Here is a 17,816-nt window from a genome sequence, read left to right as displayed (position 1 = left end):
CAAGCATAAGCTTTCGTGGTCAAATACATTGCATATTTTAAATATACTCCCATTACTGCAAACAATATTGAATGCACTTTCAGTGAATATAAATCTGTAGTTAGGGTCAACAGGAGGAGCTTCACATTTAAGAGAAAGTTTGGAAATTCATTATTTAGGCAAAGAAAATTAAAGTAAATTTTGTATTTGAATTTTGCGTTACAATTAATGTCATGTAAGCTTAATGCATTATACAGTAAAAACTGCATATCCCGGAACCTCTATAAGAAGGAAACCTGTAAATACGGAAAAAAAAGTCTCAGTAAGATGTAAATTTCTTCCTTTGTTTTTTTCGCTCGCAAGAAAACAATGCAATACTGTAAGTGGAACACGCCTCTGTTGCCACTCGCTTATCGGTAACATTGTCGATATGAGAGAATGCGCTACAATACTCATAGTTGTTATGATTCAGTTTCTTTCTTTCATCTCTTACCCTCTTTCTCCACCTTTCTTTGTCTATTCCTTCTCTGTTCTTTTGTTATCTCTCTTTGTTTTTCTTTTTTCTTCACTTTTATCTCAATCTTTCTTCACCTCTCTTATTCCATTTTTCAATCTTTCCCTTTCCCTCTATGCACATCGTGCTACGAAGACAGGGGTCCCGGGTTCGAAAAGATACATAAGTATGTACTGTACATTCTTACAATACTGTAAAAAGTGTACCAACATGTTGTGTAGTTACATAATTGTAATCTCTGCTATGCTTAGTGCGACTGTTTCACATTTTTATTCATGTACGTACTTGCATTAGTACTCTACATTATAAGTAATGTGAAATGTAAATCTGTCTTTCCATTATTTCCCGCAGTGCTCTATACTGTATTTAAAGTCTACCCTGTATAAGAAGAAAAATTTTCGTCGGAGCCATCATGTTCCGGGATAGACAGGTTTTACTGTATTTAGCTCAGTGAGCTACTTGCTTAATGAAAATTGTCATTTTTCACAATTGCCTGTGTTAAAATAACTAAATATATATTTACATATCTAACACATTTTTGTACATGCAAACCTGTTCCCTGGCCATAATAGTTGGTGGAATTTGGCCTCTTGGTATCAATTCTTTGTGCACAATCCTTTTGATGTCACATAAGGTGATGAGCATGCTCCTGACTTTGCTCTGATGATTTTTATTGGTGGCAACCTGACGAATCTCCTTGCAGACCTCAACACACTGAAACACGATTCGTTGCGAGATTGTCACTCACCACATACGGGACTCCGAATAAAAGGACGTAAACAGTCAGCATATTTACCCACCTGCATAAAATTTTAAACACAGACTTACAAGATGTGATGACACTACCATTCAATTATGATAGCAGCATCAGTCTCGAAAATTCTGGATAATACCTTGTATACATGTATGTTTGTGTGTAGGGGGAGGGAAGAGGGGGTTAGTTTTTCAATTATAACACCATTAAGCCTTCTCATATAAGTGTCATAAGAAAAATTAAAACCCGAGCCTGCATTTTTCGCTGAAAATGTCTACGTTGTACATCTCCTGTGTGTGTCTAATCTACAATAACTACGTTCATGTATGGCTGATGGGTGGTTAATGTCTGCCTTAATTTCTTCCTGTGAGTCCGATGTTTCAAAAGTGGTTCAAAAAGAGGAAATTATCAATAAATTTGCTGCAACAACTTTGCAACGTCAGAAGTTATTATTGCTTATGTAAAATGTTATTTCAATTAATGTCAAAGTAATATACAATATACATGTAAATATTTATAATGTAAACAATACCTAAATCAAGCATACATTGCTTAAATATGTATGTATTATATTGTTTCGCAAATTTTGTCTGACCACCAAAAAAAATTGCGTTAATAATTCTGCATAAAGGGGTGAAGTGAGAAATGTTCTCCCTTTTTGGGGGGAGTGCGTCATATGCCTTGGGGGGGATGGGCACCCCTGCCTACTACAACAATGACTGGGGGATCATCGTGATGATCACAGGTCATGCAACAGCTGCTTGGATGATCTCCCACATCTGGTGGGAGTAGTGCCTGCATTTGGTAGGTAGGCACTGACCTTCACAGGCTGTTATGCCATGGGGTATCTTCTCTATATATAAAAGTGGAAATATGTGTGTGTGTGTGTATTTGTTTGTTCTGGCATAACTCTCGAACGCCTGGAGCAATTTCAACCAAACTTGGTACACATATCACTTGTAATCTGGAAATAAATACTGTGGGGGTAAGATACCCCTAGGGGTGGGGTGGGAAGGGGGGACATGTAAAAATAAATAAGAAGGACCAATATTAAATTCCACGCAAATTCAGTCGGTAACGCGTCTGACTACCATGCTAAAGGTCCCAGGTTCGATCCCCGGCCGGTTCAAACCCGGGAACTTTTCTAACGATGGAAGCAGCCCCGGCGCCCACCCAGCGTCGAATAACATGGGTACCTGGGGGAAACCCTGGGCGGTAAAGGCGGTCAGGGGCGTGATGCTGATCACATCACCCCCACTCACGACCGGATCAAGAAAGTGTGGGGCGTTACCCCCACACCCCCTATACGCCTTCATGGCATGGTGCTAAGCACAGGGGAGCACTTTACTTTTTTTACGCAAATAGACATCCCTAACTCTATGCAATCCGCACAACGATAGTGTTTCTCGGGTTGTCTAACATTCAGGCTGTGTTGCGAATGGAATCGATCGTTTTCGTGACACTCCAATGCGGTTCAACTTCAAGTCCATCACCTATCGGCATGGGGGGTGAGAGGGGGTGAAAAATAAAATGTCACAAATGACCTCGATTAGTGTCGAATCCATGGTTTTCGGAGTTGCTAAGCTAATTGGTAACATTCACGATCACATTTAAAATTAGTTACATTTTATACTACAGTTAGAATTCATTATTTTCCTGTCTAATACAAGATTGGGATAAATAAATACACGGGCAATGCCGGATAATCAGCTAGTTTATAATAGGAAATGTATCTTCTTGCAGTTTTCTTGATTTAATGATCAAATAGTCATTGCCATACTTATTTTCTGACATGGAAAAGTGTAAGAACAGGCTTTGTAGTTTATGTAGTACAATTCAAGATCCACAATACAGCTGTAGTATTTGCATTGCGGCAAGTTATTTCACTGATTAACATTCTATTTTGGTATTTTTATAAATTCTGTGTATGAAATTAAGTTTTATTAGATTTCTTTTGGCTAATGCATGCTGTTCTGTGTGATCAACAGGTGTCGCTTGTCTCCATGGGTACAGAGTGCAGAGCTCCGCCACAGGAGGGAAGAGATTTGCCTTCGAGATTCTACCTCCAGAGCCTCGCCAACGACACTTCTACTTCTATACGGACAGTGAAATGGACAAGAAAAGGTAGGAAACAAGCTTAATTATCGTGTGATTGTATCGTTAGCACTTACGTACATGTTATATGCATCTAAGACATAATTTTCAACTGCCAATGTTTCCAACCAAGATGGGGCCTCCCCGATGGCGCAGTGGTAGCGTCGTCGCCTTGTAATCAAGGGGTCCCGGGTTCGATACCCGGTGGAGGCACAAGTGGTTCGGATCCCACTTTAAACTGTAGGTCCAGTCCCGATTAGCCTTACTGTGCATAAAGTGGACTTAAAACAACAAATCAATCAATCAATTTCCAACCCAAGATGTTATGCCACTAAAATGTCACCTCGCCCACAAAACTCCTATTGATTGACTGATTTGCTTTATTTTACTTTGCTTTGTCACACCCTCCTTCGTGTACGGTAGTCAAATGTTATTTACCACGGCTATAGGTATCTTAATCTCAGGGTATATGTTCTTTATTCGAGAATCCCAAATAAGAAAGTGTTTTATAGCCAAGAGTATATAGTTAAATGCAGATCTATATTCTGAAAACTGTACACAATACAGAGAAAAATATATATCGAAGCTGGTATGTACACTGAAATATTACATAGGTTATATATATATATATCATTGAAAGGAAATCATCTCTTCTTTTCTTCCTTCTATTTTGGGAAAAGGCTTCTTCTTTTCTTCCTTCTATTTTGGGAAAAGGCTTCTTCTTCTTTTCTTCCTTCTATTTTGGGAAAAGGCTTCTTCTTTTCTTCCTTCTATTTTGGGAAAAGGCTTCTTCTTCTTTTCTTCCTTCTATTTTGGGAAAAGGCTTCTTCTTTTCTTCCTTCTATTTTGGGAAAGGGCTTCTTCTTCCTTTCTTCTCCTAATTTTTTAATGGAAAGGTTCTTCTTCTTCTAATTGGCTAATGGAAGTTTCTTCTACTTTATACAATGGGATTACTGGAAACTACTTCTTCCAATCAGACTATGTACAAATCCCTTAATAACAACGTCAATTTAAGCCTTCTTTCCTACTGCGGAAAGATCTTTCTTATCTTTGTTCCTTGGATCATCATTGTTACTTGGTTTGCAGTTCTCGTAAATGTGTCGCGACGATGATGATTCTTCTATTGGCACCAGCTTAAATTATTTCTCCTTCCTTGATATATCGCGTTTCAGATCTAACGGGTCATGACTTATGGCGGGAGGTTGTATTGTCTCTCCTCCTTCTTGTTTCCTTCTTTCAAGTGTAAATTCTCGTACTCTTCTTCCTGCCCTCTTTCCCCTTTTCTTTGGCATGTTGGCCTAACCAAGATATACAAAACAAATGTTTAGGGGTGTCTAACTATGGAAAGACAGTGCCACCTCCTAGGCCAAGCGAGATAATAGAAGGAAAACCACAGATCGCTTACTGGAAGCGCTAGCCGTAGCCTAGTGCCGCTAACATGAAGCGCAACCAAGAATGTGCTTTGGTGCGACTAATTTATCACAGCGCAACCATAGACAGAAACAAACGAAAAAATTTGACAACCTACTCCTTGCCAGTGGTAAGAAAAAATATTCTGATCCAAAGATCGGAAAAGGACACATTCTTGTAATCGTTTCTTCAATTATAAACTTTCCTTAAATTCTCACATATGAACATATACTTTACATTAGTAATTTACTATTTACAATATGTCTCTTGTTCTATTTATGCAATTTTATATTGTCACCACGTTTCTTTTCTAATTATTCTCATGTATACATCCATCTTTTCCTTCATCCAAAAGCTACAATTTGTCCTCTCATTCATGCTCGGTGCACTGACATCTGTTATGGCTCTCGTGAAACTAATTTGTCTTGCGCATAGTTTGTGTTTGCCCATCAGGCACGTAACAGCTTCTTTGCAAACTTTTGGCAAATTGAATAGATGAGGCAAATGGTGACAACATGAAATTGATGAAAAGATAATCACATGGACAGGACACAACACAAGCCTCACAGAATATTATATTGGCTCTGATTTCAAACGCCAGAGCCTCATTAGTCTGCAAAATGCAGTCCAGGGTGTACTTTGTGGAGGTGAGATTGACATTTGGGTGTATACCCTATATGAAATTGATATTCTTAAACACAGGCACTGCACATGACCCTGGGTACGGGCCTGACCTACCTGCTATGTAAAATTATTATATATTATCTATAAAAGGAGAAATGCCTTGTAAAACTACCCCTGACCCTCAATTAAGTATAATGCTGTAGCTTCATCCTATCTTGTGGGTGAACAATCTAAAATTGTCATTTTCATAAAAATTCAAGTATTATACATAATTAAGTTAGAAGGTAGAAGGTATTTTACATATTATTCATTTATTTTAACTTTTCAATGTACTTGTTTTGTATTGCATCCCCTCCCCCCAGTGACAACAAAAGACAATTACTTTCTCCTTTAACTGTTACATTTCTCCCTCAACTCCACTAGAATATTAAAAGGTCAATTACCTGCTCTCTTTATCTTAAATAATTTAGCTTTCAATTTAAATTCAAAATTTAGTTTGACAATTCACAGAAATTAAAATTAATTTCTTATTAAGCGTACAGGCAGTGTTTTGTCTGTCCCACCCATGACACAAAGTTGTTCACATATAGGGGCTATCCACTGGAAGGAAGTGCCTTTGCACGGATGCCATACTTGTAGCACAACAACTTCCGGTTCGTAGGCTCACAACATGCCGCGAGCTGAGATTGTGTCATGTAACAGTTGGGCTGAAAAGTTCGTAGGCTGACTCATAGATGGCGTTACTAGAATTAAATCCATGTGATTTTTACTTAGTACTAACCTTCAAAAGATACGTGTATAAATTTCACAGCTGCCGGATAATTAGTTCGTGAGATATAGCATTGTGAGTGAAGCAGCTTTTGTTATTGTGAAAAAATGGATAAAAAAGAATTTCGTGTGTTAATAAAGCATTGCTTTTTGGCGAAAAAAAAATACTGTTGAAGCCAAGGCTTGGCTTGATAAACATTATTCGGACTCTGCACCAGGAAAATCAACCGTTGAGAAGTGGTTTGCTAAATTTAAACGAGGTGAAATGAGCATCGAAGACGATGCACGCAGTGGACGCCCCAAAGAGGCTGTTACCGACGAAAACATCAAAAAAGTCCACAAAATAATTTTAAATGATAGTAAAGTGAAGTTGATCGAGATAGCTGAGACTTTAAAAATATCAAAGGAACGTGTTGGACATATTGTGCATGAATATTTGAACATGCGAAAGCTGTGTGCAAAATGGGTGCCGCGCATGCTCACAATCGATCAAAAGCAACAACGTTTTGATGATTCGGAGCAATGTTTAGCGATATTCAACCGTAATAAACACGAATTTTTCCCTCGATATATTACAATGGATGAAACATGGCTCCATAACTACACTCCAGAGTCCAATCGACAGTCAGCCGAGTGGACTGCACGTGATGAACCGAATCCAAAGCGTGGAAAGACGCAACAGTCGGCTGGCAAGGTTATGCCATCAGTATTCTGGGATGCGCATGGTATTATATTCATCGATTACCTCAAAAAGGGCCAGACCATCAACAGCGATTATTACATAGTGTTGTTGGAGCGTTTAAAGGATGAAATCACGAAAAGACGGCCCCATTTGAAGAAGAAAAAAGTGCTGTTTCATCAAGACAATGCACCGTGTCACAAATCAATGAAAACGATGGCAAAATTATATGAATTACACTACGAATTGCTTCCCCATCCACCATATTCTCCAGATCTGGCCCCCAGTGACTTTTTCCTGTTTGCAGACCTTAAAAGAATGCTCGCTGGAAAGAAATTTAGCACTGATGAAGAGGTAATCGCCGAAACTGAGGCCTATTTTGAGGCTAAAGAGAAATCGTACTGTAAAAATGGCTTCGAAAAATTGTATGACCGCTATAATCGTTGTATCGCCCTCAAAGGCAACTATATTGAATAATAAAATCGAATTTTGTCAAAAAAATATTTTTTACTATGATAGCCTACGAACTTTTCAGCCCAACTGTTATGAAAGGAACGAATGGGTGTGTACAAGAAGGATGTAAACTACGATCAGGGCTAAATAATCTTTCCCAGATCTCTCTTCATACATTTCCTCGAGATCTAGGCACCAAAATTATTGTATTCAAGCTGTCAGGCATGAGAATTGGAAGCCCGTTAGCAGGAGTAGACTCCGCAGTAATGACAACGGATTTGCAGGAACCCAAAAAGTTGGGACCTGAAAAATAAATCCCGTTCCAATCCACACCGGAAAAAATGATAGTTTAAAAGTAGTTTATTCCCTACATATTTTTTTTTTGTACTAAATGTCCGAAATTTATTGAAATTAGCAGTTTTTATTCCAGAAATGCAAAATAAATCATCACCCGAGGGTGAAATTGTGTGTATAATTAACATTTTTTTTAGTATCGGGTAATGTTGAATATTTTCCCCTCCTATAATCTTCCAATTTAGTCGGGAAATAACATTATTTTTCCCGTTTTGAACGTCAGGACTTTAAAAATATCCCGTCCTGTTTCCTTCCCAACCAAAAATTTTGCATCCCGCACCCCTTGCACTTCATTAAAGGTAGAAGAGAAATCATTCAAATCTCGATTTTCTCTCTGATTTAGTGATATGAGCAAAATTATTCCTTTCTAAAGATGCTTGGTCATAGTCAGTTAGGTTACACGTTATGTTCTTGAAGTACACACTAACTGTATTAAATTTTTGTGTAACCAGATTTTTGTGTGTGTGTGTAACCAGAGGAAATACATTTTTGTGCAACCAGAGGAAATATTTTATTTGTGTAGCCAGAAAATTAAGTGCGGTACTATTATTAATTTTCGTCTTTTGCAATGGAAATCTTTTCAACATTGATAGATAGAGTGCATCCCCGATGGCGCAGTGGTAGCCTTGTCGCCTTGTAATCAAGGGGTCCCAGGTTCGATTCCCGGTGGAGGCATATAGTGGTTCGGATCCCACTTTAAACTGTAGGTCCAGTCCCGATTAGCCTTACTGTGCACAAAGTGTACTTAAAACACCAACTCAATCAATGAAATCAACATTGATAGAGAAGAGGTCCTAGGTCTGAACACCATGTGTTTGTACCATCATTAATTTTTCCAGTTTATTATTCATCTTCATCATCATGTTTAACACAGAAAATTGACTTAAAATAACAATGAGTGTTTTGTATTTCTGCGTTGAAATGGGAACGAAACCAGCAAGTGTGCATTACCGCATCCCTCTGACTCGCCCTGACTGAAAAAATAAGAAAAGAAGCTTCTTTTTCCGTTTTTTTATATGTCCGTACATCTTGCACTTTTTCACTTAAAACATAAATGTATGCATTTAAGTGCTCTCGCTCTGTAGGAAAAATTACTTTCTATTAACTCTTTCGCTGCGGTTGTCGCATTTATGCACAGCACGCCAGGTGCCTTGCTCCGCGGAAGTCGCATTATTGCGAGTTCATACTTCCACTCGCTGCGGGTGTCGCATTTCCGCAGTACGTCACTTTTAGTAGCCTTCTGACATCTGTTGATACTATTTTGAACTATTTGAACTTGTAGTTTTGTTTATATCCGTATGATGTCGCTAATTACGCCTCCGTTTAGAATACGAGCGTTGAGTGCTCTGACATGTCAGTTTCAAATGCATGTTCGAATGTAAACAACATGGCTTCGTCAAGTCGTCAACACTTGTCTGATAATGATGTTACTCAACTGTTGAATCAGAAGGTGAATTAAATTGTGACGATAATAGCGACAGTTTTTATGAGACTTCAATTGGTGACAGTGATTGTGTAGTGTCTGATGAAGAATTTGTACCGCCGTCTGTAACATCATGGAGCAGAGTGCAAAGCAGCATTGTTCTAGGTGCGGGAAGTTCGACACAGGCAAGTGCTAAGTTACTTGGTGACAGTACAGTATTTAGCACACCATTTTCTTGTTTTATCAAATATTTCCCCCGCTCAGTATTTGAACACACAGCAGAACAAACTGAAGTTTTTGCCACCCAGTATCTTGATACTACTTACGAATTTCCACGCCGCTCCACCACTCTGCGTCATCCCGTGTTTTGAGAAACACCATACCATCAGGGACTACAGAATGGTTTGACAGTGCAAGGAATGACTTTTGTAATTTCTCTATAACATATTTTGCAATGTAATTTTTTAAAATTATTCTTTCTAAAATATTTTTTTTCAAAATTTCAAAATTTTTCAAAATATCATACCACCAGGGACTACAGAATGGTTTTCCAGTGCAAGGAATGAATTTTGTAAGTTCTCTCTCATATATAACGCAATGTAATTGTGAAAACTATTTGTTTATAAAAAAAATATTTTTTCAAATTTAATTACGCAGCCAAGGGATATTGTGTGCCAGAGAATTCCGCAGCGAAAGAGTTAAATATGTAGGCTACAAATATCGCCAATGAAACGGCGATCAGCAAATGGATCTCATCTTGGAATAATGCCGTATTACTTCCTAGTTGCTCATCCAATTGATATGCAAAGGCCTCTACTTTGCCCTGGAATCTCTTCTTCTCCTGGTCGTCAAGTGCTTTTATATGATCCATTTCATCCGGTATACAAAACGAGAAGAAATTCCACAAGTACGCACTTGAATTACCCGGCCGCTGTGAACCGGAAGTTGTTGTGCTTCAGTTCCACAATCGATTGTGGCTGTTCGATATGTTTTTGTTTACTCGTAGATAGTCCCTATAGCTACAAATCTGGGAAAGTATATTTAATAAGGGTAGTTAAATTTAAGCAACAATGGCACTGCTGTCAGACCCCTCCTGACATTAGGTAAAATTACTTTGTGTTATTTGTTGTTTACAGTACTGAGTGAAAATGTAGACAGTAGATGTTATTTTGCTCACAACTTGGTAAAGGATAAATTCACAGAACATGAACAGCATCTACGAGGGGGTACCCAAAAGAAACCGGAAAGCATATCTGTCGGGAAAGCCCGATGTACTTCCAGCTTCCACCACTAGGTGTAGTGAGGAGACACTATGATGTGCCAGTGTGCTGAGCGCCGTTGCCCTGTGTAGACTTGGAGTTGTGCTGTGCCGCATTTTCTTTGTGTTGACAAACGTTTGCTGTGAATTTTGCTATGGCGGACCAGAAGGAACAGAGAGCGTGTGTGAAATTTTGTTTCCTATTAGGGAAAACTACAGCTGAGACTGTAGTGATGCTTAAAGAAGCATTTAAAGAAGACAACCTAGGTAAAATGCAAGTTTACAAGTGGTTTGCACGTTTCAAAAAGGGGGAAATATCAGTAGAAAACCAACCGCGATCTGGACAACCTACCACAGCAAGAAATGGCGAAAACATTGAAAAAGTGTGAAATGCTGTTTACGAAGATCGTCGTCATACTATTGAAGAGATTGCTGAGGTTAATCAGGATTTCTACATGGGTGTGTTGAGGCGATTGCATGAAAATGTGCGGCGAAAACGTACAGAAATGTGGAAGCGTGGCGACTGGTTGCTCCACCACGACAATGCCCCAGCCCACAGTGCTGTGCGTGTCCAACAGTTTCTGGCGAAAAACCAAATGCCCGTTGTTCCTCACCCTCCATATTCACCGGACCTTTCATCTTGTGATTTTCTTTATTCCCCCGCATGAAGAACAAGCTCGAAGGCAAACGCTTTGCCGATGTGGCTGAAGTTCAGGAACATGCGCTCCAGGCCTTGAACAGTATCCCAGTTGAGGACTTCCAAAAATGTTTCAAGCAATGGGAACGCCGTTTGGATAAGTGCATTGCATCAAATAGACAATACTTTGTAGGAGAGTAAGGTATTTGTAACGCAAAGTTAATAAAACTAATCTTTTTTGGCATATTCCGGCAATTTTTTTTTGGCAAATTCCAGTTTATTTTGGATATGCCCTCGTATTACATTCATTCGTCTTGTTTATGAGCCAAAATCTAAATAGCGGCAAATATTTAGAACATTTTCTAGACTTTAGATACATAGAGAAGCTTCTTTATCTGTGCATTCACTGACCCTGTTGTGACCTCCCCTTCAGATATAAATCTGTGACTTTGACGTCATAATTCACACTCCTTTCACATCTGCGTCAAAGGTGAACAGTTCCCAAGTTTTGCAAAGGAAGGGGAGTTTTATTTCTTCGTTTTGAGATGGAATGTACGATAAACACTATGATTGACTAACGTGCATTTTCTCTTGTATGATATAAATATTCGTATCATCAAAATTGGTATGGAGTGTGTAGTAAGATATATTGTCTGTAGCAGTCAAATAACACTTTAAGAGATGTTTTAATAGAATAAAGTAGTATTTATATATTTCTGAATTCTATGTTTTATATTAACTTAATGACCCCCTCAGACATAATTTACCTTCATTTTTTAGTGCTAATCTTTTGTAAAATGGATTTGGTTTACTAAAACATCCCCTGGAGATCTGATCTAGCTATGGGCATGCTTAACTATCAGTAGAATAGTTACTTTAATATCAATAATGTAGTTTGCGTGTCCCACCCTGACAATGGAATGATCCCTTACCTTTTAACTTGTTTCCTTGGCAGGTGGTTGGCAGCCCTGGAGTATTCAATCGACCGCTGGATCAAGGTGGGCTGAATTTGACGTCTGTGATCGAGTGAGTTCTAACAGAGCCCAGCTGGGACAGGCTGCAACGCCACGACAGTCTTCAGAGTACACAACAGAATTCATGTGGTAATGTAGCACATAGCATACAAAAAGAAATAACGTACCAAAGAGGGAAGCCAAAAATGAAATAGCAAAACGAACACTCTCGGAAAAGCGAAGTGCCATATTCTCGAACAAGCAGAACAGTACGAACTACGAATCAGAACTGGTACAGTGCAACTAAAATACATATTATGACAGTTCAAAATTATTAGGATGGTTATGTTTACGGTGTTAACAAAAGAAAATAGATTATATATAACTGTTGGCTTTGACGGTTTTATAGCGAGCCTCCACAATTCTGCCCCGACACCAACTGACAGAAAGGAGAGTGCAAAAGTGTTCTCATTGTTGTTGTTGTTGCTGTTGTTGTTCTTGTTGTTGTGTGAGTGCATCCTCAATTTTGTTGTTTCAGGGGAGCATTGGGAGATGTGGTTGAATGTTTTACAAATCCCATCACGCACTAAAACAAAATAAGGATAGAGAAATGACATGTTTCAGTAGATCATGAAATTAATTTGTGTTGAAGGACATTTCACACTCCTAACTTAACATGAGCATGGCAATGCATATAATGCTCACTAATGAATCTTCGCTGCTGCTAGTGCAGGAGAAATTAGATTATACTTGTTCTAAAAAAAATCTGTTTTTGGTAGGTTTGAAGCAGAAATAATGCACAAAATGCACTGAAACTAAAGATTTACAAACATATTCACATCAATTGTAATGAAGTGAAAATATGGATAGTGTTCCTCTTTCTTACTCCATTAGTTTGATGTGAAAGAGATTACCAAAAAGCGTAACCACATTTGAACTTTTGAGCAGTTTGTGCTTGAATAATAATAATAATGAGATGAAATAGTTTTCCAAATCACTTTCAGTACAGAAATGGAACAAAAACTTTAGAATTTTTTTTTTTTTTTTTTTTTATCAAAAATCAAATTCTATAATCTGAAGAGTGTAAAGCATGAAAATTTAAAGAAAAATACTTTATGCATGTCAACTGTCAATACAAAATGTGGGGACAAGCAGTGTCAGTGATTGGGTACCAAAACTTGGGGGCAAAATTACTAGGAAGGCAAGGTACGCAAGGTTTAGGATAAAGTGTCCATAGTGAGGGGGCCCATTCCCCCCCCCCCCCTCCCCTCTCAATCATTGCCACTGAGGACAAGTATTTAATACATTGCCCTGTTGGGATAAAATGCATATTGCGAGAAAATATAAAATATGGGAACATCAAATTGGGGTTCTGCTCTATGTGGAATAACATGACACATGCACACACAGTGTCAACAACAGGTCATGCTCTATTTTCTCTTACAATTTAATTCTTTGCTTCCCATAAAAGTTGACTGTTTCTTCAGAGCCATGGGGACACTTTGTGTTTTTCAACAAAACAGATTGGGAAAACAAGTGTTTGCGTACAAAAATAACTGTAAATCGTGATCCATCATTTTAACGATGAGTCGAAAGTTGGTTGGGATGGTTCTTCAGTAGTAATGCATCTAGAAGCTTCATAAGCATGCTATGAAGATACTAAACCTTTGTATTTTACCAAAAATAACAGACAATATTTATCAGCACACAGATGCAGATACACAAGGAGGGTGATAGGGACTCAAATGTTCTGTCTGATCACCATGTTCGAGAATGTTGTCTAAAGTTTGATTTAAGCCCAATGTGTGATGGATGTTAGGCTAATTGGAACTGGACCTACAGTTTAAATTTGGATCTGAAACACCATGATATGCCTCAAAAGGGAAGAGAATAGGTTTTTGTTTTAATTATTAATTCACTTTAGTCATCTGATCATTATGTTTACTATGGCAATTGGAGGAATTATGACAATGACATACAATAAGAACCATCTCTTCTAGCCCAGAATCCCTGTTTGCAAAATAATACTCTGATCTGTAAAACATCTTGGTTTCTTTTTACAATACTACATAATGTTTACATAAAACAGTACAAGTGTAGCTTAGAATTGATTCCCAGTGAGTTAAGGTACCCAACTGAAATTCGTCCCTCCTAACTGTAACTTCAGAGTCTGCCACTGTCAGCAAGTCACCACTCTTTATGTTTATATAGGAATTAAACAAAAATTAACAATTTGGATTAGATTTCTGTAAATGTTGATTTTATTGCTAGCACTCCAGTTTAAATTCAGCATTAACTACGTTGAACTCTTCAGAAATTTCATCATAAATTGAAGAAAAATGCATTAATACAATTGAAGAAAAATGCATTAATACAGTTGAAAAAATGCATTAATACAACTGAAGAAAAATGCATTAATACAATTGAAGAAAAATGCATTAATACAATTGAAGAAAAATGCATTAATACAATTGAAGAAAAATGCGTTAATACAATCTTCTTCCTTAAAAGTTTGCAGAACCACTGTTGTATATTACAAAATAATACAGTAAATCTTATTTTGAAACCTGCTTTTATTCTTCTAATGTTTCATTCCCATTTCCTAGAACTGTTACAATCTGACACTACAAAGATGCAGTGTTAACTTACAAAAGAATAAAACATCACTAGAAGAATATTATTTTGTAATGAATACAATGGTGTTACTGAAAGATGTGAAAACCATGCAAATTTATAAGTGATAACAAAACCTTGATAGAATTATAATAAACATATTTTGGGTGGATAAAGAAAAACAGGATGTGTTAAATGTCCTCAACATACACGTTCCATATCACAAGATTTCATCCATGAATCAGATGTGTGTTTCGCATGAAAGATAATGAAAGTCACTTTTGAGGTTTTGCTGGTAGCTCCTTGTTTAGGGCAAAAGAACTGAAACCAGACTTTGATGTAATAACCATTTTTGTCTAAAGCGTCACAAGGGAATACTCACAATACAGAAGGTGTCATACAAAAGCAGTTGTCATTTTACTGGAGGAGACTCGGTGATAAACACGAGTGACAGGTGGTTTTCCGGAGTGAATTTCGAGAGGTGCTTGTACAATGCTGCCTTCTAATGAACTATGAAGTAATTATTTTTTTTCCTACTAATACACCAATTTTACTAGCTCATGGTGGTATAGGTGATGTGCTTCCAAAAATTTTAAGGAAGAGATGCTGCTCGGTTGTTGCACATTGTTATTTCTGTCTTTATGTACTGACTGTTTTCTGTATTGATGAAATCATACTTTCTACAGAGCATTCCCTGACATTCGCAACGAGACTCGGCGGCAAGCGGCCCGGCGTCAGCACTTGTCTTTCCTGGTGAACGGGTCCGCGACAGTCACACGCTACAGTTCTGTTTTTTTTCGCTCTCCCTGCCTTCGCTCTCTTTCCCTTTCTGTTGACGTTGCAGACTGACGCCAGTATAATCCTCCCTCGGAAGTTGTGTCATGTCCGTGTGTTGAAGATTGTGGCTTAATATGGCACCACAAAAGTTTACATTACAACAAAGGATTTATCTTGTCGAGTGTTACTTCGGAAAGAGGAATTGTGGAGAAGTGCGATGACGTTTTGCAACGAAATTTCCTGTGGAAAGAAAAATGGGGAAATCTAAAAAAATAAAGTATACAAAGACAATCCGCACACCATCCGTGAGTTAAAAGAGAGTATTGTACGAGAAATCGGGAGAAATACAGTAGACGAACTTGCACATGTAAATGCCAATTTCCTTCGGAGATGCCAGGAATGTGTTGCAGCAGAGGGATATCATTTTCAGCTCCTTCTGTAGTCAAGGTTAGTACACAATATGAAAACTGTAATTTTAATAGCTGACTCTAGCGACTGTCGTGAACCCGTTCATCGAAAAGGACAAGCGCTGATGCCGGGCCGCTTGCCGCTGAGTCTCGTAGCGAATGTCAGGGAATGCTCTGTATTAATTTTAAACTATGATATTGTGCTGGGCAGAGTGGTACATGAATGATTACGAAGCATGAGATCCTTTGTCCTCCCTCGGTCCAATGGTTGACAGTCTTGTACAGTTTTTGTGATCACCATTTTTCAATAGACAACATGAGGACTAACTAACTAACTAACAAACCTCTAGACTTCTTATGGCTGCATCAACACAAGCCTTTCATTTGTCCCTATCCTGTGCAAGATCAATCCTATCTTCTCCATTCTTACAGATTTCCTTTAGGTCCATCCCTCCATCTTCATCTTGGCCTTCCTAAAAGTCTCTTGCCATCAGGTTTTCCAACAAGCCCACCTACGTCTTCTTGATTTAATTATTCTAATAATATCTGGACATGAATACAAATTATGTAGTTCTAAATTATGTAACCTTCTCCATATCCTTTTTTTTCAACAATGTATCTTGTTACCTTGTAACAGTGAGGACACATCCTGTAATTCAGGTTTCCTCCAAATTCTCAAACTATCTTCAGTGATGTAAAAGCTTCTAGTAAGACACTGCTACTGTCAAAACTCTAGAATAGAGCTGACTGGCATTAAATGATTGTTAACACTGATATTCTGTTATGCAGATTATCGTTAATATTGACTGATGCTAGTGATGACTAACGGGCAGCACCCTGCTTTGATGTGGATCAGTCCCTGGATGACTGTCAGAGATTTGAGTTGGCCCCATCTTCAAACAAAAATGCATGGTAACACTTTACTATACCGGAGACGGATTTCTTCAAATTTACAGGAGAAAGTACTTACGCAAATCATTTTCTGTAGCATTGTTGATGTTCGGGAATGTAGTTTTGATCCATTTTAATGTGAATGCATGTGGTTTTCTACGAAAATCTATTTCTGACGTGCTATTGCTGCTGCCGCCATTTGCTTTCTGCACTAGAGCACAATACCCGCTATTGCTGCTGCTACAACATGATGTGTGTTGCCGGGTGTGAAAGATGCCGTGGAATTTGTAATTCCGATGTTGTCTGTATATGCTAAATTGAACGAAAGGAGTGCTAATGGAACCTAACCTAACAGGCCTAACCTAACCTAGTAGGCATACCTCGTCCCCGTGATGGTTCGTGGGGCTATCGTATGTCAGAAATAGACATTATTTTCGTTAGAAATCCATTATTTCACCTAAAGAAATGTTCTGCAACGCAGAATAGTACGTTATCAATGTAAAAAATTGCGAAATAAATCATTGATAGGTGTCTCTGGTATAGTAAAGTAGTACCAAATGTATTGTTGTTGTTCACATTGTTCTGGGATCTGAATAAGGAAGGCTTTCTATCTGTACACTTTCATTTTATTGTAATCAGAAAATTTAGCATCATCACATTTTGTTAGGGTGGGTCCACCTGATATTGAGTGGTCCATGACCAACCCTTGGCCCCTGTAATGGCTGAGCTCCATGAGGATGTATATTGTAATCGAATCAAAAATTTTAAAGCGTAACATGAAGTAGTATAGTGCAGAACAGTGGTGTAGTGTAGTTCTCTGGGTGTCCCCTGCAAGTAAAATATTGGGGGGGGGCCTTAGTGGCAAACAAATGATGCCAGAGTGGGATGGATGTACTTGTACAATAGTTAGCTAGTCCACAAAATGTCAATAGCTATGTAAGAAAAATAAACTTACAAAATTACACAAAATAAGGTCCACCTTTAACTCATACTGTGTACCCTGCGTGGCAGAGAAGGGGATGGCCCTTAGAGCAAAGGGGTAATTGCCCCCTGGGCTCCACCTCCTACTGAGTTTGAGGGCCCCTATGAAGTAAAATGTAACAGGTGTAGATAATGTGGGAAATTCATTTCAGCTCTTATTTCAATATGAAAAGAATTTGACCCCCCCCCCCCTGCCCTTTTGAAAATATTTAGTGTGAAGTTACATTTTAAATATCACGTATAAAAC

The 17,816-nt window shown here is 38.2% G+C and overlaps 1 protein-coding gene across 1 annotated transcript in view; it reads left to right on the top strand.

The window, feature by feature from the left end:
- Positions 1–16,862, top strand: part of LOC145981733 (uncharacterized) — a 606,033-nt gene extending 589,171 nt beyond the window's left edge. The window contains exons 16-17 of the mRNA XM_083115142.1: positions 3,236–3,371; positions 11,903–16,862. Coding sequence (XP_082971268.1) covers positions 3,236–3,371; positions 11,903–11,954 — 188 coding nt within the window. The 3' untranslated portion in view covers positions 11,955–16,862. The remainder of the gene's footprint in view (positions 1–3,235; positions 3,372–11,902) is intronic.
- The last annotated feature ends 954 nt before the right edge of the window (positions 16,863–17,816 follow it).

Source organism: Lepisma saccharinum, chromosome 30 (assembly GCF_977018435.1).
Source record: "Lepisma saccharinum chromosome 30, izLepSacc3.1, whole genome shotgun sequence".
Lineage (NCBI taxonomy): Eukaryota > Metazoa > Arthropoda > Insecta > Zygentoma > Lepismatidae > Lepisma > Lepisma saccharinum.
The sequence above is the reverse complement of the archived record's forward strand: the minus strand, read 5'-3'. Positions and strand labels throughout refer to the sequence as shown.